The sequence below is a fragment of the Hoplias malabaricus genome, chromosome 2, assembly GCF_029633855.1.
Source record: "Hoplias malabaricus isolate fHopMal1 chromosome 2, fHopMal1.hap1, whole genome shotgun sequence".
In the NCBI taxonomy this organism is placed as follows: domain Eukaryota; kingdom Metazoa; phylum Chordata; class Actinopteri; order Characiformes; family Erythrinidae; genus Hoplias; species Hoplias malabaricus.
In genome coordinates, this window is record NC_089801.1 from 78,335,611 (window position 1) to 78,359,675 (window position 24,065).

Genomic DNA, 24,065 nt, shown 5'->3' on the forward strand with positions numbered 1-24,065 from the left:
CTGGTCCATCATTATCTCTGTATTCCTATCATTTTGGGGCGTCTAAATGGGTCGGGATCAATGATCAACAGATTGAAGAGCAGACTTTAATACCCAGAGTGGTGTTATCAGTCATACAGGCTACAAACCAGAGCAGAGCTTTATTTATTATAGTGATATACAGCCATTGACTCTTTGGTTATTAATATTTTAATGTCGTCTACAGAGAGTCTGAGGAGTGTAATGTAAAAGTTTAGTCGAATCTGTGTTCTTCCTAAAGTTATTCTGTTATTTGGGGCGTTTCAGTTTAGATTCTCTAAGAGTTTTTGTGTTTATCTGTGAAGCTGCAGACCATCAGTTCTGTTCAACTGTGTGTTTTGTTTTTCCTGAATGATCCTGATCAGAGGTCACACAAACACTTGGTAAAGTAGAATGGTATAAAATGGACAGTGGAACTCTCTGCTGTGTTTAACAGTGAAATTCAGAGCATTTCTCACAGGACTGGGACTAAACAGCTGTGTGGTCTTTAGAAAACCACTGCTCAGTGTTAGAGACTCATCAGAAAACAAGGCTTCAGTTCACTATGGAGCATAAAGACTGGACTCTGGAGCAGTGGAGAAAGGTCATGTGATCTGATGAGTCCAGACTGACCCTATTCCAGAGCGATAGGGGTGTCAGGGTCAGAAGGGAAGTGGATTTAGTGATGCCCCCATCATGCACCGTGCCCCCTGTACAAGCGTCTGGAGGCAGTGTTATGATCTAGGGGGTCTTCAGTGGGTCAGGTCTAGACTCAGCAGTGATGTGTGGCAGTAAAATGAATCCACTGAGGACCTAAATGGACTGAATAACCAGGTCGTCCCAGCAGTGGATTGTTCCAGGACGACACCAAGATTCATCAGGCTCAGATTGTGAAAGAGTAAGGAATCATTTTCACACATAAACTGACCACCCCAGAGTCCTGACCTGAACCCACTGAGAGTCTTTGGGACGTGCTGGAGAAGACTTTACGGAGTGGTCCGACTCTCCCGTCGTCAATACAAGATCTCCACCAAAAATGATGGCAGCTCTGGAGGAAATAAATGTTGTGGTGTTGTAGAAGGTTGTAGAAACAGAGCCGTGGTGAATGTGGAGCGTAATCAAAGCTAAAGGTGGTCCAGTGAAATATTAGAGTGTGTGAGTTGTGTTGGTCGGGCAGTGTAGGGGTCTGTGATGAAATGGTCAGTGAGAGCAGGTACAAGGCAGAAGAACCTAATAAATGAGCAGCTGAGTGTAGGATCTAGAAAGGGTTTAATGGAGCAGTTGTAGAAGAGTGTCTCTGCTGCATTATTCTGTGTTGAAGGCTGAGAGGAACAGAGGGAAATGGAGGAAATGAAACACAGAGAAAGAGAAACAGAATATTTCTCTGTGATAAAAAGACAGAGAGGATGAAACACCACAGATGATCTTTCTTCTGTTTCCAAAAATGACATCAATGAATGACGCTGTAATGAAGCTGAATGTGGGGCTCAGAGAGAACAGTGAGAACACACACCACTCAAACACAACCATCAACTCACAACTGTGTGTGTGTTGTAGGTTGGAGCATAGAGGAGAGATCAGGATAAAACCAGGACCAAGAAAATGTAGGTTCTCTCTCTCTCCTGCTTTCTCTTTACATTTGTTGTGTCTCATTTTGTGTTGTTTGTGTGTTGTGTAGGTACCACTTCACTTATAAAGGTTTATAAACAGTTTAAAGTCTGTTTATTAATAGTTATGTTGTTAACACATTAATAATCAGTTATAACACAGATAAAGGGCACCAGTGACCTGTTGTTTGTCAAATAGTGAACCCACATCCATCTACAGTTAAACCTCAGATCTTGCCGAATACTGACCTCAATGTGTCTCCTCCATCAGTTGACATTAACCCCGTCAGCTCCAGCACATATTTGTTAATGAGTTTAACCCTTAAATGAATTACCCACCACCAGAGTGTCCTTTTCTACTTTAATGATAATGTGGTGAACCTTAACATGTGAAATGACTAAACTCCACATTCTCAGGTCTGAGCTTATTCTTTACCTCCACATTTTCACTAAGTTCTCTCACACTTTCAGTATTAGACATAAAAGAGTTCACTGTCACACTTCCTTTCTCTGTGTTACAAAGGATTATTAATCACTTTTAAAGTGTTCACAGTGTAATTAATAACCATGTAATAACAGGCTTTTAAACCATTTATAAACCTTTATTAGTGTATTATTATTTTAATGTGTGTCTGATTGTGTGTTGTGTGTCTGATTGTGTGGTGTGTATCTTGTTGTGTGCAGATGACTGTGAGCTCACACTGGACCTAAACACAGTGAACACACACCTCTCTCTGTCTGAGGGGAACAGGAAGGTGAAGTGTGTGAAGGAGGAACAGTCGTATCCTGATCATCCAGAGAGATTCAGTCACTGGCTGCAGGTTCTGTGCAGAGAGAGTCTGACTGGACGCTGTTACTGGGAAACTGAGTGGAGTGGGAGAGGGGTTTCTATTGCAGTTGCGTATAAATCAATCAGGAGAAAAGGAGACAGTGATGACTGTTTGTTTGGAGAGAATGAAAAGTCCTGGAGTCTGGAGTGCTCTAATAACAGTTACTCTGTCCGTCACAATAAGAACAGCACTGCTCTCCCTCCTCCTCCCTCCAGCTCTAACAGAGTAGGAGTGTATGTGGACTGTCCGGCCGGCACTCTGTCCTTCTACAGCGTCTCCACTGACACACACACACTCACACACTTACACACACTCACCACCACATTCACTGAACCCCTCTGTGCTGGGTTTTATCTTTATTCAGACTCCTCAGTGAGTTTGTGTCAGATAAAATAGTGCTGTGTGTGATCTATTGTTTTGATTGGTCTTTTCTGTCAAACGAGCTGCTGCTTTAAAATGTGAGGAGAATCACAAAAGACGATGAAACAGAAATGAAGCTCAGTTTGTAGAAGAAAGCGAGCAGAGAGACTCTTCAGGGAAAAAACAGAGATAAAACCTGGATCTGAGTGAACACTACACCCCTGCACTTCTCTCTCTTTTATATCCCTGATGTAAACAGGATTTTTCAGCTGTTTATTTGATTTCTCTCATTATAAAGCGCTGTGTTTATTTACACTGTGCGCTGGTCTCCATCGTCTCTCACATCAAATCTATGGGGAGTCAGTTACAAAACAGTGGATTCTCTGTCTCTGACGTGTCCAGCTCGGTCCTACTTCTGTATCCCAGGCTCCTCAACACCATCTGAGCGCCTCTTCTCTACAGCAGGAAATATAGCTTCAAACAGAGAGAACCAGCCTTAGCCCAGAACATGGGAGAGGTTTCTATTGTTACTCTGTAATGAAGGAGTGAGGGTGTGAGTGAGTGAAGGTGTTTCCTGTAGGAGGAAAGAGGACAGAGGGGATCAGGGTGTAACGGGTGGGTTGTGTTCATCTGTGTCGTCAGTGTAAACACAGACCCTCGTCATAGTGCACTTCCACCTCCAGAACTCTTCAGATATTTGTAAATATTAAATATTTAGTTTTCAAACGACGCCAAACACAATGTAAGTGTGGGCTAACACTGAACTGTCTTTGTTCTTGTTAATCTGGTTAATGGTGTAAACTGAGCACAGACAGTGTGTTGATGCTGAGTGGACGGGGGTTAAGAGATGTGTCTTAAATCTGAAAGGAAACACAAACATAGGAACAGAAGGAAAAGATGGGGCTTCTCTAAGAAACTCTTCTCCTTTCTGTGAGATTGGATTCTGGGGGTTTGTTGTGGGGGAAATGAAAGAGTGATGTTTGTTGGTGGAAAAGAAGAATTCTGAAATATACTTTTATTAAAGTTTAATATTATGAACATTTAATAAATCTCTTAAAAAAACAGAAGTCTGTCTTTCTACTGCATCTCCACACACACACACACACACTCTGAAGCTCTCTATTCAGGGTCTAGTCTGTGCGATGGTGTCTCCTCAGGGGGTTGGGATGGTTGTGAATATTCAGTGGGGTTGTGTCAGATGGAGCTTCAGTAAATCTTCAACTATCTTCAGGAATCTGTGTAAAATCTGTTTCAAGGCGGTTCCAGTAATGAACTTTATAGTGGAGCTTGTTGAGAACGTGCCAAAGATCTCTGAACTCTTTCAGATGTTAAAAAGCTCCAGAGCTGGGATTTTCAGGGCTGTGAGTTCTGTTCTGAAGCTGAAGACCAGGGCTTCACTTCACTGCTCCTGTAAAGGCACTCTTTAGAGATACGAGGTTCTGACACAACAGCCGTGACACGCCTCCTTTCTATCAGCAGCTTCAGTGCAGTTCATCACAAGTTTGGGTACACCTGAGTACATGGTTGAGTCTCTGAGGTGAAGGAGATGAACACAATATAAATAAATGAATTTAGAGAAACAATAAACTTGTAGGTGACTGGGGGGCGTCCAAACTTTTCCACTGAACTGAATCTGTAACGTCATCCTTTAATTCTGGCTCTTCTTCCAGACCACGGTCATTTAAGGAGTGTGTGTGTGGGGGGGGGGGGGGGGGGGGAGGAGTGTGTGTCACTGAATGGAGGGTGGACAGTGCTCGGAGGGTTACTTTTAAAATGGATTCCGTTAAAAGGCCCCCGTCAAAGTCTGGTTCCTTCCAAGGCTTCTTCCAGACAGGGAGTTCTTCTTTGCCACTGTTGCCAATGTCTTGTTTTTCGGGGGTTGGGCTGTGGACGCTGCGATGGACCTTTCACAGAATATTCTCCATAATTCTGAAATTCTAATAATAATAAATTGATAAAAGTGAAAACATCTCTTTGTCTCCTTTGTCACAGTTCAGCATTTTTTCTCACATTTAATGAACACAGACAAACATTAATGTCCCCACTGCGCATGGAAACAAACACAGAGAGAAAACATTAATATGGTGAAGACGACGTATACAGCTCCTACACTGACCCATCTCTTACCAATGTAAAATACTGTGGCAGTTTATTTAACACAAAAAGAATAAAGGTGTTCAGTTGAACTCCAGTGAATTGTTTACACACAGGAACATTTAAAAACATAAAACACATCAATAGACGATAGACGTACAGTGATAATGTAGATGTATTTTCATGAGCTCATCACACATTAACCCTCCTTCACTGTCAATCATTTTGAAACGTCACTGTGTCGTAGTGAACAGAAAGCTTCATTAGAGATGTGTACACTTTTGTACGTCACTGAACAGATTATACCATTTGAAACTGAAGAAACACGAGGCACATGTATTTAATAAAAGTGCATTTCATTCTGTTCAGTTTTTCAACACAAAGATCTTGGTAAAAAAGTGCTTCAGGGATTAATTATCAGTCCTTTCCCATCTTTTGATTCTGATTCAGTGATTGAAGTGTCACTGTCGTCATGATTAATGATGATGAGAAAATAAGATGAACAATAAAAACAACCATTAATTGCTGTAAAAGCTACACACAACATTGAAAATAACTAATACAAGATCAATGATGATATAAATAACCATTTAATCGTAGAATACACTCTAAATTGTGTTGTGTTTCACACAATGATCAATGAAAAGTGTTAAAGTTTATTTTGTTATAAATGATACATTTACACAACTATTTTATTCATCATTCTATACCTCTGTAACACCTCTGTAAACCAATAGCAGAGACTCAGACGAAGACAAAGAGAGTCGATGCGCCGAGATCACTCACTCTCTCTGGGTCTGGGAGAGAGAGGGAGCCACATAAGAGCGGTATTTCCAACGAGGGCCACAGGGGGGCAGTGTGAGCCCGCAGCGCTTTACCTCCTCTCCCTCCTTTAATGATTTTGCTGGTAGTTTTATGGAGAGAGATTAGTCTCAAAATACTTTACAAATGCGTAAATGTTAATCCACAAATTAAACACAAGTCACAGATATGTTTCACTGTTCACAAATGAACACATCACACTCTGTGTCTCACGGTCTGCAGTTTGTACAAATACAGTTACATTCACAAACACGTGTCTGGTTTTCATAGATATATCATCATTTTATACGAAAATAAATACATTTGTTTAAATTTACATTGAATATATTTGTGTGAAATCACACAACACACAGAACAGTTAAGAACACAGATTCTCGTGGAGGATGTTATATCCACAAACTCTCCGCTAGGGGGCGCACATTAAGGGAAAAAAAACAAAAACCCTTAGAACACAAAGTGTGGAGAGATCTGGTGTGAGATGATTCTAGCAGTTTTCCAGTTTTTTAATCTCCTTAAAGCAGAATAATATGAATAAAATATAAATTCATTCATGAAACAGAGGAAAGAGGGCTCCCCCTCCACTTACTGCAGTGAATGTGGTATTTTCCTAAGAGAATGATTACATTTACAGCGTCAGAGAAAGCTGAAGTTTTCCATTTAAAATAAAATGGCATCAACATCAAAGGAAGGAATGTTAAGTTTGAGATTAATCCAATTTCTAACGAAAAAAACTAATGTTCCAGAGGTTCATTTTCTGACTCTTACAAAATACACACAAATCAACATCAAAATTAAACCTTTTCTGAAGAAACACAGCTCCAAGATCATATCATATTTATTATTGTGAAATGGGTCTCCTTCACCTCAGGAGATATGGGCCGTTTAATACATTTTGAATGAGCAAAAGTCACTGTGGCTTTGTAAATTGTGTTAGGTTTAAGTTTCTTTAAAGATTCTCTATTGTGTTCAAAATAAACCTTGTGTCTCACACCATCACTGATGATCTCATTATTTCACTTGGAGTCGACTCAATTATATTCATTCACTTTTAATGTGGGCAGAGAAACAGTCTCCTTTGAATGCACAATGATATTTTTAATGAACTGAATCAACGCTAAAGGGATCGCTTTACACACCTTTTTAAAACCTTTATAACTAAAGTTTATATCACATTCTTTCACAAAGAGTGAAACATTTAAAACATCTCCATCACAATCTAAAAGATCCTTTACAGAAATGAGACCTTTATCATCCCACTCTTTTTTAAATAACGACTTCTTACTGACTGTGATCGCCCTATTATTCCATAAAGTGTCTTCACGAGGAGAGAAGTGATGTTTGAGTATCATTTTCCAGAAAAGAAGAATGTGTTTATGGAAGTGTGAGTTTAACTGGAATCTCACTAATTTCATAGTCACACTTCATAAAGAACTCAGTTCCTCCCAGTTTCTTAAAAATGGACCCAGGAATATGAACCCACACTGAAATTCGCTGCATAATAAATGTTTTTAGCCAATTAACCCTAAATGTACCGACCATGGCTTCAAAGTCTAATGCATTAACACCACCTTCATCACATTTCTCCACCAACTGGGACCTTTTGATAGAATGAGTCTTGTTTTTCCACAGAAACTGAACAATAATAGAGTTTTCTCTCCTTATATTTAGTGGTGATACACACAGAGAATGACACGGATAAACAACCCTTGAAATGCCCTCTGCTTTCGTCAATAGGTTTCTTCCAAAGATCGTCAAACCCCTCATCAACCAACGACTAAGACTTTTTTTCATGTCTCTTCTAAACGTTTTGAGACGTGAACATCTTCTCTTCTCAGTACATTCTCAGAGACTAATCTTCCCAAATATTTAACTCCATTAACAGCTCTGACTGACGAAGTGTCTTTATGTGTACAATTATGAACGGGAAGAACCTCACATTCTTTAAGGTTCAGTCCTAAACCTGACGCCTCGGAAAATAACGAAACTGTATCAAGAGCTCTTTCAACCATTAAATCATTTTTCAAAAACAGTGCTGTGTCATCAGCAAATGAACTAATCTTGTGTTCTCCATCGAAAACATGAACTCCTTGTGACTCAGGACTGTTATTGACCCTGAGGGCTAATAACTGAGTGGTGAAGACGAACAATTTGGGGGAAACAGGGCGACCGTGACGAATGCCTCGCTGGATCTTGAATCTAGAAGTAAGTCCTGGATTTAAGGAAATTGAGCTGTAAACATCATTATAAAACATCTTCATCAATCCACAAACATTTTCCCCAAAACCCAAACATTTTAAAGCACCTCACAAAAAAGGCGTGTTCAATTGTGTCAAACGCTTTGTAAAAATCAAGGAACAAACTCAGGCCGTCGTTGTCAACACACTCACAATAATCTGACATCTCAGATATCAGTCTAATGTGATTATGGATGTTTCTCCCCTGAACAAAAGCTGATTGACTGTCATCAGTTATATCTTTTAGTCCTTTATTCAAACGCTCAGCAAAGACATGAGCTAAAAGTTTATAATCAGTGCACAGCAAAGTGATTGGTCTCCAGTTTTCTACAAAATGACTCTCTTTATTAGGTTCAGGAATTAAGGTAATTACCCCTTGTTTCATTGTGTTAGAGAGATTACGTTCAGAGACACAATCTGAGAAAGCGTTATACAACAACTCTCTGATATCTGTCCAAAAAAACCCTATGAAATTCAGTTGTTGACCCAATCCAAGCCAGGTGACTGTCCGGAGGGCATCTTCAAAATAACCTCCTCTCACTCCTCAATTTTAATCTGTTCTTCCATCAGTTGTTTAAATCCTGCATCAATAACTTTTCTAGATTCTCACAGCGTTTAGAAGAAGAGAACAAACAGTTTCAGAGTCATTAGATTTACACAAGTTACAATAAAAGTCAAATATTTCTCTATCACTTTGGCTTTTGAAACATAACTATTTACATTCAATTTCATAATGTTTTTCTTTAATTGCCTGTGTTTTTCAAGGTTTAAAAAGAGGTATTTTTTCCCCTTCTTCTATCCAACGAGCTCCAGAGCGAACAAACGCACCCTTTGCTTTTTCTAAATATAGGTCTAGTTCACTCTGTGTGTGATTTAATTTCAACAAGTTCCTCAGGAGACACATTAGTTTTCTTACAAAGATTATTAACACTGGTGATAATTTTAAGTTGTCTTTGTTTTTTAAATGTAGACAGTTTTTTACTTAATAAATCACCAGTTCTCTTTTCTTAAATTTAAACCATTCCCATTTACTCACAGGTGTCACGCCCTTGTCATGTCTTGTCTGCTGTTCCCCGCCATGTGCTCTTTGTTGTTGTTCATGTCTCCGCCCTAGTCCCGCCTTTGTTCCTCCTCCTCATCAGTGTCTCATTTGTAGTCCTGTCCTCTCGTTAGCTGTCCCAGGTGTTCCTTGTCTGTGGTGTGCATTTAAGTGATCTATGATTAGTATTATTGCTATGATCACATGGCACCTAGCATTCCCTGCAAATACAGTCCACAAAGGCGAGGAATGACATCACACACACAATCACAACACACACTTCCTCTAGCATCTACAGACATGAAGTATAAACGCACATCTACAGCTCGTCTAACACCACAAACTAACTCCTCAGATCCAGTGGGAACCCTGCAAATAGAGACAGCAAGAGAAGAGAGAGACTGCAAACAGAGACAGTGTTAAAATGAACCATATCTACAGATCCTATTCCTACCGTCTACAGAAACTGACCTTGACTTCCCTTGAACTGTACAAACACAGCTACATCAATACAGACACAAATAATACTCACTCTACTCTAATAATATACACGCATTACACTACATTATTATTATTATTAAAACTAGTGATTAAAAATGAATGAGAAGAATACAGTGAGGAGCTGAAGGAGGCGTAGATGGTCAGATGTCCTCGAGCCTGTCCCAGAGATCTTCAGCGTGGCTCTGGAAGATCTCCCACACCGCTCTGAACAAAGACCCAGGAGAGCTGTACTCTGACTCCTCCAGCGTAAAGACGCTCTCCAAAAAGAGCAGCATCGCGTTCTGAAAGACAGAAGTAGAGATTCTGCTCAAATGAGGCCAACAAACCCCTTCAAAAGAAAAGCACATCATTTCTACACTGAGCTGCTGCTGCACAGGTGTGTCGTGTGGCGATGGATCGTCAGTGTTACCCGGACAAGGAGCAGGCACTGGTCAGCTCTGGGTCTGCTCCGCCTGGTGACTGCAGAGACCGAGGAGATCACGGCCATCAGGTGGTGGAGGAATCCTCCTGGCCTCTGAAAATGAAATTCAAATGACATGAGCGCTGCCATTTAGTTATTCTAGGCCCCTAGGGGTCACATCCATTCTAGAAGCAGTGATGGACACCACACACACACGCTCCACTGGAGAAACAGAAGGACATCTTACTGGACAGATCTGAGGCTCCGCCCCCGCCTGGATTCTCAGCAGCACAACCTCAAAGATGACGTCCATGAAGTTGAAGAGCTGGATCTGAGAGTGAGAGGAAGCGTTAGTGACACACACGGTCCGGTTTCATAAGGAGTGCCGATGCTTTCCATCACGTCTGGTCATTCAGACTCACTCCGATCTCCGCCAGCTCCTCTACAACCCCTTCACCACAGGAGGGAGACTCAGCCGTCACCAGCAGACGATGGTAGAGCTGCTGGAAGAGTCTCACGTCCTGCAGGATGTAAAGAGATGCACAGAATCACATTAGTGAAGCAGTTATATTACATCACATCATTTAATATGACGCAGCGATCATTTTCATTTTTTGAGAATAATATCAACATTTCCGTAATTAATTTAAAATATTTAGAGGATAGAATTATAATAAAGTTATGATTTTTCAAAATTAAAGTCAAATTCTTGTGCATTCATTGTTATTATTTAAAGAATACAGTAAAATTTTGAATAATAAACTTATAATATGTTGAGAATACAGTAAATATTTACAAAGAAATAACATTTTCATATTTCAAGGATAAAATCAATATATTTTTACAATAAAGTTATGTTTTGAGAATATAGTCTATTTAAATATTATTTAATAATGTCAATGTATTAAAAATAATAATAATCAATTTTATAATCAGTTTTTTTTTTAAAAATTAAGTAATTTTTAAAGAATAAAGTGAATATTTTAATAATAAATGAATAAAGAATATGACAAAGTGATCTTCCTGAAGCTGAATCCTCAACATAGTACAGCTTCATTTTAATGTTATTATTAATCTTCATTATTGTGAAGAATAGTGCTAAGAACTGCTTTAAATTTGTATGGAGGAAGATTACGAAAAACCCACTGTCAAAAATACGTCATTGGACTCAGGTAAAATGCACAGAGCAGACGGCACATCGATTCAATACAGTGCGCATGCGTTATGATATATTTTTTCCATTAAACAACCGACTGAGGCCGAAAATAAGAAAATTGCACAAGACTCTCACCCCCAGTTTCTCGTTTCTGTTCATTGATTAGTTAATTAATTAAATCTTTTTACATTGCTGTACCTCCCCAGTGGCCAGATTACTACTACTCTATTCACTTAACTCACCTTTCATTTTATTTCATTTGCAGGAGACACATTGACAAATAATAGAGTCTGCTTTACTGCGTTTTTTAATGCTGCATGAAAATATTTACAAATATTTCAATTAACTTTCAGTTAAAAAGTAATAGAAATACATTTATATCTGTAAATCACATTTAAATGTAATTATATTAATGAAACATATTTTAGATTAATTTTACATTCAAATGAACTTATAAAATACATCAGTCCTCACACAGCATTAAAACCAGTTTACAAACAGACAGAGTGAGAAACGAAGAAATCATTAATTTGTTTTAATACGTCATAAACCGATCAAGCATAAGATTAAAACCACTCACAGATGAGGTAAAAGCACTGATTCTCTTGTAGCAATTACACTTTATGTTCTACACAACAACAAACCTGATCCGCTTATAACTGCTTTAAACGGGCGGGGAACAAAGGGCGGGAGTCTCTGCACAGTTTGGTGATTTTCACACTGGAGCACGTTCACTCATCACCAGGGCTGGGTGAGTGGGCTTAATCTTATGGTTGATCGGTTTATAACGTACATAAATAAATATCCTACAGAGAACTCCTGAAAGTCGACATCCTTGTTCAGCTGGAACGCAGCATGAGACCTGCAGGACATGCCCCCTCCCTGAGTTGCACTGACAGAAACTCTGTGTACATCTTGGTTTCAGACCCTGAGTGAATTTAGCTGCATTTTTAACTCTCTTTTCCACCTTAAGAAGTGCTGCTAACGGTGTCTACCAGCATCAGCTTAAACAGGGATCCTGTGTCTGATCCATTCACATCATCACAACACACACTCACACACCACCACCAGTGTGTTAGTGTCACTGCAGCACTGAGAACGACTCACCACCCAAATCAGACCTGCTCTGTGGGGGTCCTGACAGAGAAACAGATTAGAGTTTCTAATGGTAGAACTACAGAGTGCTCCTGTATGGAGAGTGGAGCTGATAAAATGGACAATGTTTGTAGAGACAGGGGAGGTGTTCCTAATCCAGTGATCATTCAGAGTAAACCTATGTAGCATCTTTCATACACCGTGGTGATTCAATGTGCTTTACACACGACAAAATACACTCAGAGATGTGGGAGAGAGGAAATAAACACAAACATATGGATAAAACAAATAGAAATAGACATGAAATCATAACAACGATTAAATAAAAGCATTAATTAATATGAATAGTTACAATTAAAAGGAAGTAAAAAAAGATGATGAATCTAGTGTTTTCCACCATCCAAAGTGTAGAAGAGCACAAAAGTTAAGGCTTGGAATACACAATAAACCTCAGCAAAACCATGAAACACATTACTGCAGCTATGGAGTTCACGCTGCTCTAAATTGTTTGATTTTTTTCTTTTTAACCGGTGCTTGAGGGTTTAATGCAAAGACTAAGATATCTGAGCAGTTAAATCATTGCCCTTTACAATTATACTTTACTTATCCAACCTCTTTCTGTGGCAGTGCTTTGTTCTGCTCAGGTGACAATAACCCAGCTCTGTGAACACACTTCATCTGTTTATAACACAGTTCATTTTAAAAGAGGTGAAAGTCACTAAATGCCCAACAATAATGAGATGCTGTTTGTGACTGTTACAGAAACAAGGGTGAGTTGTGTGTCTTGTTTTAAAACGCTCTAATGATACGGATTTAATTATGTCAAGAGTTTTTAATGCAGCAATGAAGTTTAACACTTTATACAGAGAAATAACAAATAACGCGTTGTTGTTCACATACTGCCGCGTGACGGTCAGGTGTCGGGGGAACTCACACTTCCTGAAAACTACATTCAGAAGCGAAAGAAATCAGAAGAGAAGAAAAAGCCGCTGAGATTTGAGACGGTGAGCCTTATTTTAATCAACATTAAAACGGCGTGTGTGAACAGTATACAGCGGGTTAAAGAGAGACCTGTGTGTGTTTGTAGCCGTTGTTCTTGGTTTACTCTCAGTTTCAGCGGCGCTTTGTCATTCAGTTATAATGGCGGTCATTGTAGTGCACAGCGCACAGGTTCTGTGTTAATTGTGATGCTGATCTCAAACGTAGACTACATCTGAGTGTGTATTAACTGTGCAGAGTTAATTAAGAGTGTAATCTACTTTAGAATCATTATCACAGTTTTATTATACTGATTTCGGTTTCAACACTACTACGACTATACGACTGCAGCCAATCAGATGCTGGAATTTTGTCAGAGTTTTAAGCCAATCGCCAAAAGGAGATGTTTTTCATTTCCCTCTTCAGCCAATCGTCTTATTAGTTTCTCCAGAAGAAGGCGGCATCTTCGCTGCTATTGGTTTAAAGCAGATAAACGGAACAGGAGCGAGGCTGGATCTGGGTGTTTCGGTGGAAAGAAAAAGGGTCAGAAATAAACCAGTTTTAATCCTCACACCGGGTCACTCTGGTTTACAGTGAATGTAATCAGTGAATGCTGAGGGGTTCTACCTGCTCATAGCAAGAGAGCTGTGCTTTTTGGGAAGCCTTGTTATGGACTGGAAGAGTGTGGGTTCCGGTTTACAGTGTGGTATCCTCTGATCAGATTTTCGTATTCCTCTGAGGTTAATCCAGTCACACTGATTTGTTTGGTTTGATCAGGGACATGGATTTATATATAAAGCTGCTTCCTTTAAAGCTGAACATAGGCTAATTTGTGTATTTGTGGATTTTAATTGATTAAGCAAACTTTCATCACTCTCATGAGTAAACAGTGTATTTACGTTGATAGTTGCATTATACATTGCATTATATTTTCTTTTCAAAACATTAAAAGATTTGCACTGAAATGTAACTGATAAATCAGTAACAAAACAACGGGTTGATTGAGAGCTTCCTGAATCCAAAGAACATTACATTTTTTTACAGTAATTCATTTTTGGATGGAGTTCAAATTGAATGATTGTTGCTGGGTCTAATTACCATGTAATAAATGGATCAAACTGAACCAAAGTCTGATTCGTGTACAGGATGAAAACGCTGTTTTGGGTGGTTTGGACTCCCACAGGAACAGTATAAAAGACATAGATGGATATGAACAGGAGATTTATTTACTGCAATCGTTCTATTGCTAAATTTCCTTCCAGATCAATAGAGTATCTATCTATCCATCACTTCTTCAAAAAAAAAAAAACAGAGTTGCAAACATTTAATTTACTGTAAATGTTTACCAATTCCATAGCTTCCTGACTTATGTTAAAACTGTGTGTCTTCAGTAAACAGTGAACATCATTTGATACAAAACTTTTAAGTGTCTCTGCTTTTTAATGTTTAGTGTTGTACACATGTGGGAGAAGAACATACCACACCTTTCTTTTTTTGCACACAGTGACTGTCTTGATTTTTATGTTGTGTGTTACAATAGTAAAAAAATGTAAAATTCCAACCACAAATTAGCACCCTTCATAAGGTATAAACATAGTAATGTATCATTATTCAGTTGTATTGAATGTGACATACACAGCATTTATCAACCACTTGCCGATCAAGTGTTTACAATGTAAAAAAACACAAACTTTATAGATTTGTCTGGATTTTCAAGTGTTAAAACACTCTCAGGCAAATTCTTCATAGCCATGCTAAAACTGTATGTAGCAGATTTACTGAATAAACACTTTGGGTGCGTCCCAATTGCAAATTGAATACTAATACGAACTAGATATTGAGTATATAGTAGGTTGTATAGTTATGTGTCAAAGCTTACTGAAATCCACAATGTATAATTGGCTCTGTCCCAAACAGCAATATACATCATACAAAGTGCACTTCACAGATTATGAAACTAATACTGCTTCATATAATGTGTGTTGTCATAGCAACAGTTCATTACGTCCCGTTAGTTAGAAACTGTGTAGTTGTGTAATATTTTGTGTAGTAGCCTGCTGAACTCATACTTTTAAATTAGTACAAAGTATGTACTGTGTTGTGTTGGTGTGTATTACAGAATTGGGAGGCAGCATTAAAGGTTTTTGAGGCCCTTACGAAAGCGTTTGGCTGAGATTGGAATGCTGAGTGTGCTGAGTTTTGAGTTTTATCCATAAATATGTATTAGTGTTTATGGTAGTAAGTAAACCACATGAGGTTGGAGTGATGGCCCTGCATTGTCCCAAACATTGTACTTGGATATTACCAGTTATCTTTGATATAAGTGCGTTTGCCTGTTGAAGCCCACCGCTGGGTGTTCAATGTTAAACGGTTCAATGTTAAATCTGAATTTATGGTGTTGTCTCCACATTGGTCAGTTAAGCCTTAATGGGACTGTAGGACTTTACCATGCTGTTACTGTAAATAAGAAGCTGTTCTTAATGACTTTATATTACTGTTTATAGTAGTACAATACTATTATACTTTGCGTTGTACTGTATATCAGTGTTGACTCCATTTTTCCTTGCCACTGTCACCTTTGGCTTGCTCATAGGACCCAGATACCTCTACTGAGAATATGTTTAGCTTTTATTGACATTTTGGATAAAATGTTAACACACTGTATGTGGTTTCACTTTTATATATGAAAGCAGGGTGTAATTGTTGTGTAGAAATAATAGTTTAATTAAACCATGACCAGAGATGCATTCTAAAATCCTGAGATTTTTAGGCGTAGGGTCTGTTCCACGGGTCTCACACTGGGGTCTAACATTAACACCTGTATTTCTTTATTGGGTGTTCACTCATACTGTAGTGATGGGGTGTTCAACCTGCTTCATTCACTCACAGAGAACAAAATTATCTACAGGGCATGTTACTAAGTGCTCCACATCTGTGACACTCTGTGTCTGTCTCTCCTCACCCTTGTAAGATCTTGTGTGTTAAATTCGGACTCAAGGGTTTTATGGGCTGGTGTAACACCCCCTCTCTCTCTCTCTCTCTCTCTCTCTCTCTCTCTCTCTCTCTATCTTTCTCTCTCGTGTGACAGTATCTTAGCAATATACTGAAGTATAAAATCTCTTCATAGGAAACAGAGGAGTGTGTCCAGTGTCCAGGTTTATCTCTGAAGAGTAAAAGGTTATGATGGAGTGTCATGAGCCCTGGACTGGAGAAGACCCCCCAGACTCAAAGTGTGTTACCTTCTGTTAGAAATTTTAGACACGCCATTAATGTTTTCCTATTTTATTGATTCCTGCTAATGATCGGTCTGTAGTGTTGATTCACGTAACCCCAGTGGTATGACTCTGCATTTAATTATGGAATATTGTGGTAATAAGTTATAATGTTAAATCTAAATAAGTAGCACACACTGCCATTTGCAGGAAGCAGACAGAAGCAGATAAAATGACCTTTTTGTAATTGTAATTGATTAACTAGGTTTATTTTCTCCTCATTCATCAGCTGTCTCATCTGTTCTTGTTTATTCTTCACTTTGCCAGAGGGAAGACATTCAGAGCAGAATCTCCAGTCCCCAGCTGTGTGTCTATGAAGAGCAACAACTCAATGCACATTCCTCCTACTTTCAGTAATGAAAGAATCAGTTCTGGCTTGAGGTAAGATGTTAACAATATTCTAATGAATTTCAGTGGCACTCTGCTCACTTTCTGTAATTGAGTATATGTGCAGTTACCTTTAGTGAATATGAGCAAACAGGGCTCAAGCCCAGATATAGACACTAGTTTATTTGCTCTAATAGTAGACATGGTATCCCTAACCTACTAATTAATAGGTTTAATTAGCTTGCCACCCCTCTCCTGATAATAGTTATTTCATGACAAGGGGTGTTTTCTATTGTTTAACATTGGAAATGTTAATTTAGAGAATACAGCAGTACTGCAGGTTAAATTTCTGTTTTTAGTGTAGTCTTAACATTTTATTGCATTTCTACATAAAATTTCCAGACTGCAGACATTCAGAGCAGAATCTCCAGAGCCCAGCTGTGTGTCTCTGAAGAGCAACAACTCAATGCTCATTCCTCCTGTTTTCAGTGATGGGAGAATCAGTTCTGACCCGAAGTGAGACACTAACAACATTCTAATGAAGTTTAAAAAGACACTTGTCAACAAGCAGCTTTCTATATTATTTTTCAGCACTTTTTCTTTTAATGTAAACAAAGTCAATAAAAACAGAAACAAAGAAAGAAATGTAACTAAAGGGAGCATTTATTAATGCTTACATTGAAGAAGAGAGTTGCCTGGGCATAAGAAAATAAATTAGATGGCCACATGCACACAAAACAAGGGGAAATATACTTTTAAAACCAGAAAACACACAGCATGCCGTTAAAGGTGATATTGAGGATTTTAATTTAAAAAAAAAAACCTTTGCGAGCTTGGGTGAAAAAACAAAATGTCACAGTCCGGTATGCTAGGCTTTGTCTCTCTCTCTATCTGCTCACAGCAAAGAAACTGTGTTTGGATGTTATCAGACAACAAAGAGTCCTGTTAATCCTGAGAAATGTTGAAAAGAACGAATCAAGATGAGGATGTTGCTCTATTCCTGCTCCATATGTGTGTGATTTTGACATATATTTTGCTGTAGATGGAACTGACACTAAATTAGGGAGAGCTCTGACTGCATGAAAGTAAACACAGAGGGAAAGTGCTACAAAACTAAACAGCTCGAGTTACAGATGAGTTTCTGTGGTAATTCTAACAGTGAATAAACACTTACAGACAAGTTAAACTCCAGTCGTGTTCCAACAACAGTTGTTTATTTTTTCCCTGACACATAACATTCCACCTTAGAAGATGTGGAGCTTCTGAACATAAACCAGAGAACAGCTTTCTCCATGATTTATCAAACTGAAAAATAAAACACAAAAGGGTGTTTGTGTTTGTGTGTGTGTGTGTGTGTTTTCTACTCTTTCTGTAGTTATGTACTTGCTGTGGAACAATAAAGAGTTAAGGTGGGGGTCACCGTAGAGCAGTTGGCTCTAGCCCTGGAACTAAGGAGTCAAACCTCCTCTCTGGTTCACCGTCGTCAGTGTTCAGAATAAATGAGTCTGTTCTGTTCGGCCGAACACTGTAACTGCTTTCTTTAGCCATTTTCAGCCAAAAAGCTTTGGTCACCGAACATTCAGTGACTTGTTAGTTCTAGAAAAAGTCTAGTTCTAGGAACAGTCCTGTTCTGGAACTAGATCCAGTACAAAGATTTTTTGGGGTGTGTTGCTGTAAAATGTATTAGGTTAAAAAAAAAGTTTCAGGCTCATGGTTTTACTGCCAAAAAGTAAATAAAACTAGTCACTGATGTGAAGTATTAAATTAAAGAAGTTATATAATTCTGTTATTCCAGGTAGGCTCTGGACCCACCGCGACCCTGAACTGGATAAGGGTTACAGACAAAGAATGACTGAATATAATTCTGCTGCTGTCAACAGTGTTTTGAGGCATTGTTTTCTTAGATTGATTAGATTCTAGATTCATTTGGACTTATTACTGGATTAGATTTATTAAACTAGATTTATTTTCATGTGACTGAATGTAAACCAGTGATGTGTAAATACGGGAATTCTATTTCCTTTCTATGTTTTTAACTGTCTGCTCTGTTATGCAACATGAAAGATATTTACAGTTGAACATTTCTCAGAAAGCAGTATTTTAGGTGTGTGTGTGTGTGTGTGTGTGTGTGTGTGTGTGTGCGTTTTCTGTAATTGACTTTGTTTTGGATTCAAGGTTGAAGCCCAGCTCAGACTTGTTCCTTTACTATAATATAGTACATGGTTCTAGTTACTCTGTTACTCTAGTGCTGCCCTGTATTTCCTGGAGTGTGCTGCTGCCAGGGTTATTACTTGGTAGATAAATGAATCATGAATCATATGTGTGTCTTGTTTTACTGATTTAATGAGGTCTCTTTAGAACAGGTCTGAAATGCAAGAGGATTAGGCCACACCTTTAATCACATTTAGAAATGTGAGTCCTGTTCACTGTTATGATTCTTGAGCAGGTGACACTGAGAGGAGTGGCAGCCATGGCCTTTAAGCTTTTACTTGTTTAACACCCTTCCCTGATAATAATGTTAGCAGGATTTGCAGTTTTTCAGTGTCTAGCTTAATAAAGGGGTATTTTCTAGCATTCAACCTGTAAAATGTTATTTAGAGAGTACTGCAGCACCGCTGTTAGGTTTCTTTGACACATTTTCAACAGATGAAGCTGTGGTTAAATCTCTCTTTATAGTAGGTTTTTTAGCTTTAATCTTGTGTTGTCACGTCCCATTTCCAGATTTCAGACATTCAGAGCAGAATCTGCACCTCCCAGCTGTGTGTCTCTGAAGAGCAACAACTCTATGTTCATTCCTCCTCTTTTCAGTGATGGGAGAATCAGTTCTGACCCGAGGTGAGACACTAACAACATAGTAGTGCTTTTCAGCAGGACACTTCTTAACAAGCAGCATTTTAAGGTCTTTCTTGAGTTTTCTTTGTGTGCGTGTGTGTTTTATGATAAGCTATATATATATATATATATATATATATATATATATATATATATATATATATATATATATATATATATATATAATGATAAGCTATATTTATCTTTTGTGTGAACATGGTTCGAGCTCAGCTAAGCTCAAAACATTGCTCTGTACATTCATGACCAGAGTGTGTATGTAGCACTACAGAAGAAGTGATGACCTCTCTGTAGAGTGCTGACCTGTGAAGTTCTTGTGGAAGTTATAGTGAATAAACTAAACAGTCACATGCTTATGAAGAGAGAGTTATATATATATATTTGTAGACGTCTTACAGAGATGTTAGCAGGCCACCATTTTTTCACTCTCTCCTGCCACTGTGGGAGCAAATACTGAGAGAAATGGCAGCTCTTACCTTTATAAAAGTTACTCACTTAACCCCCAACCCTCCCCATCACTGATAACTCGTGTTATCAGCATTTGTTTTTTCCAGAATTTGTTTTCCAAATCCAAGATGTATCGTGAGAATGTGTTTTTTCTCTTGATTAAACTGAAATGTCTTAATTTAAAGGGAATGTCATCACTGCTGTTAGATGAATAGAGACATGTTTACAGCAGATGAAGCTATGCTTCAATCTCTCTTTTCAATCAGTGCGGCTTTAACTCCTTAACTCTCCACATCCCATTTCTAGACCTCAGACATTCAGAGCAGATCTTCCACAGCCCAGCTGTGTGTCTCTGGAGAACAACAACTTGATGTTTAATCCTCCTATTTTCATTGATGAAAGAACCAGCTCTGACCTGAGGTGAGACACAAACACAACATGATTCAGTATGAAAGAAATTTACAGATGGATATGACTCAGAAAGCAGCCTTTTGGACTGAATTAGTTTGAGTGTACAGCAGTTTCACCACCAGGGACCAGCCTTTCCATACAGAGCTATCAGCACCTACTGACAAACAGGAGAAATAACTAAACACTGGCAAATAGAATAGAGTTATTGTGAACCTAAGAGAGCTGCAATAACACACACACACACAATATGCCATTACATTTTTAGTTTCTGTTTCATACATTAAGTTTCCTACTGTTTTCTTCTCTAGTTCAAGGAGGGAGGTGCTATACCAGGATGGTTCCAGGTGTGGAGTGTGTGAGCAGATTCAGACAGATCCAGTCTCTATCACCTGTAGACACTCTTTATGTAGACAGTGCATCAGGAGCCTTAGGGACCAGTCTGTCCACTCAGGAGACTTGACCTGTCCCTGTTGCAGAAGGAGGTTCAAAACAGGCTCTGTTCAGTTTCCACACATGGATGAGTCCATGGAGCTGGATGAATACAAACCAGTGGATGACGTCCTGCTCAGTGTCTCAGAGAGAAACAAAATCAGCCTGAAGAACAAGTACGAGAGCTTATTTGAGGGATTCAGAACACAAGAGAATAAAATCCTCCTGAACAGGGTTTACACTCAGCTCTACATCATCGAGGGAGAGAGGGAAGGAATGAATGAAGAACATGAAGTTTTACAGATTGAAAACAAACCCTGGAAACAAAACCTGCCAGATACACCAATAAACTGTTTAGACATATTTAACCCTGTACAGTGTACGATGGGAGAAATGGAAGAAGACAACACCAGAGCTGTGATGGATGAAGATGTGAGACGTGAAGAAGGAGAAGAAGATAAAGATCCACAGGTGGAAAAACTGAAAAGCGTTCTGACTAAAGGCATTGCTGGCATTGGAAAAACTGTCTCTGTGCAGAAGTTCATTCTGGACTGGGCTGAAGGAGAAGCCAATCAGGATATAGAGTTCATGTTTGTGCTTCCATTCCGAGAGCTGAACCTGATTAAAGACAAACAGTACAGTCTTCATGGACTTCTGTGTGCCCTCCATCCTGAGCTCCGAGGTCTGGACACAAAGGAATATGACGTGTGTAAAACTGTGTTCATATTTGACGGCCTCGATGAAAGCAGAATTCCACTGAAGTTCTCAGAGTGTGAGAAAGTGTCAGAAGTGACCAAGGTGTCTTCAGTGGACGTGTTGATGACAAACCTCATCAAAGGAGACCTGCTTCCCTCTGCTCACATCTGGATAACCTCCAGACCAGCAGCAGCCAATCAGATCCCCTCTCAGTACATCAGCCGTGTGACAGAAATTCAGGGATTCAATGATCCACAGAAGGAGGAGTACTTCAGGAAGAGGATTAGTGACCAACACCAAGCCGACAGTGTCATCTCCCACATTAAGACGACGAGGAGTCTCCACATCATGTGCCACATTCCAGTCTTCTGCTGGATCTCAGCAACTGTGCTTCAGCGAATCATGAAACAAGGAACCACAGAAATCCCTAAAACTCTGACTGCAATGTACTCACACTTCCTGTGCACTCAGACAATCATGAGGAAGGAGAAGTATGTGGAGGAAGATGAGAGAGGAACTTTACAGGAACTCCTGAGATCCAACAGGAAGATGTTTCTGAAACTGTCTGAACTGGCTTTCAAACAGCTGATGAAGGGCAATGTGATGTTTTATGAAGGCGACCTGAGAGAGTGTGGGATTGATGTCACTGAGGCCTCAGTGTACTCTGGGATTTGCACTGAGATCTTTAGGGAGGAGTCTGTGCTTTACCAGAGGAAGGTTTACTGCTTTGTGCATCTGAGCTTTCAGGAGTTCCTGGCTGCTTTCTATGTGTTTCACTGCTGTGTGAGCAACAACAGAAAGGAACTGAAGTTTCTGAAGCTGAAAACCAGGAAGTGGTCTCATAGGGTTTCACTGGACGAGCTGCTGAAGGGAGCTGTGCTTACAGCTTTAAAGAGTAAGACTGGACACCTGGATCTGTTTCTCCGTTTTCTGTTGGGCATCTCACAGGAGTCCAATCAACAACTCCTGCAGGACCTACTGACACACACAGTGAGCAGCTCTGAGAGCATCAAGAAAACAGTTCAGTACATCAAACACATGATACAATCAGAGGATCTTCCTTCTGACAGATCTATCAACCTGTTCCTCTGTCTCACTGAAATGAACGACTCCTCTTTATCCAGTAAAATCCAGGAGTATCTTAAATCCAAGGATCAGTCAAATGAGAGACTGTCTGCTGGAGCGTGTTTAGCGTTAGCCTACATGCTCGTGAACTCAGACGAGGTGCTGGATGAACTGGACTTGAGGAAGTATAACACCACTGAGCCGGGTTATTGGAGACTGATCCCAGCTGTGAGCAACTGCAGAAAGGCCGTGTGAGTGTTGTTTCTACATGTGTGTGTTTGTATTTTTTTTTTATTTTTCAGTGTTGATGTTGCCTGAGATAAGTTTTCAGATTGTTTTACTCTGAGTAGAAGTTCCTCACTGTGTGTATAATTAGGATGTGATAAATGAAATGAATGAGACATTACAGAACAGGTGGAGTTAGATGAACATGGATAAGACTGATGTCTTTCTCTTGTTTTCTCTCACTCTCACTGTATCTCACACAAATCCCCCAAGTTTATAAAAGCAGTATTTTCCTCAAGTCTGATCATTTTTATTCCTGTGAGGCTGAATTTCAAGGAGTGTTCAGACTTGTAGTTCAGTTTCCTTGGGTTGTACCAAATATGTAAATTCATATATTGTCATATTTTAGTCCTGGTTTGGTCCTGAACCAAATATGTATTTTATAAAAAGCGATGATGTATGACATATGTAAGCGACACATGTATGACATTAATTTTGTCATCTGAACAATGCCCCTCACTGAGCTTAATGCACTTCTCTGGGCTGTGTACCTGGTGGTATTTTTTCCAACTGGAAACACAACAAGACGTGGTCAAATGGATAAAGGAGTCAAAACAGCACCTGAAATTCCTCCACTGCACAGAATAAAAAAGGAGTTGCTGTTTGTTTGGTGAGCACCAGTGTCAAAAGGAAGCGGTCACATTTGCTCTAACAAACCAAACTTACAGACAGTTCCTCACCTTCACGTTTTTTACTGTATTATGCACTGTGTTTACATTGTGTTGCAGATTGTCTGGCTGTAAGCTGACCATGAATTCCTGTGAAACTCTCTGCTCTGTTCTGAAATCACCAAACTCACCCCTGAAAGAGCTGGAGTTCAGTGAGACTGAGCTGCAGGATTCAGGAGTGGAGCTGATCTCTGAGGCACTGAAGAGTTCAAACTGTAAACTGGAGACACTCAGGTGAGATTTTGGATGAATGTCCATGTGGATAATGAGTGTATTCTCCTGCTCCGATTGGCTGTAGTTTGCCCTCAAAAAGTTTAGGCCATTGTTTTTACATGGATAAGGTTCAGTGATTTTACTATTTGTGTTTGTACTATATTCTCTTTGTAAACTGACATTTACTCCCAAAATTCCACATTATTCTCAGGCACAGAGACAGAGAACATTCCTGCAGAGCAGAAATCAGAGAAACAGCATTTTCAGTGCTAATAGTGATAATAATAGT

General features: G+C 39.2%; 1 protein-coding gene and 1 long non-coding RNA gene across 2 annotated transcripts in view; one reads left to right on the top strand and one right to left on the bottom strand.

Moving 5' to 3' along the window:
• The window catches only part of LOC136678105 (uncharacterized), an 88,828-nt gene that overhangs the window by 33,428 nt on the left and 31,335 nt on the right, over window positions 1-24,065 (top strand). Inside the window, 13 exon segments of the mRNA XM_066655952.1 lie at window positions 1,555-1,601; window positions 2,289-2,816; window positions 10,139-10,221; window positions 10,322-10,414; window positions 13,053-13,139; window positions 13,540-13,656; window positions 16,615-16,766; window positions 17,115-17,228; window positions 19,434-19,547; window positions 20,316-20,429; window positions 20,729-21,228; window positions 21,313-22,861; window positions 23,624-23,797. Of these exon segments, the coding sequence (XP_066512049.1) occupies window positions 1,555-1,601; window positions 2,289-2,816; window positions 10,139-10,221; window positions 10,322-10,414; window positions 13,053-13,139; window positions 13,540-13,656; window positions 16,615-16,766; window positions 17,115-17,228; window positions 19,434-19,547; window positions 20,316-20,429; window positions 20,729-21,228; window positions 21,313-22,861; window positions 23,624-23,797 (3,672 nt within the window).
• LOC136687374 (uncharacterized) lies at window positions 9,659-10,406 on the bottom strand. The gene is made up of 3 exons (XR_010800450.1): window positions 10,307-10,406; window positions 9,894-10,215; window positions 9,659-9,765 (listed from the first exon to the last, which is right to left on the bottom strand). It is a non-coding gene; the product is annotated as an uncharacterized lncRNA (long non-coding RNA).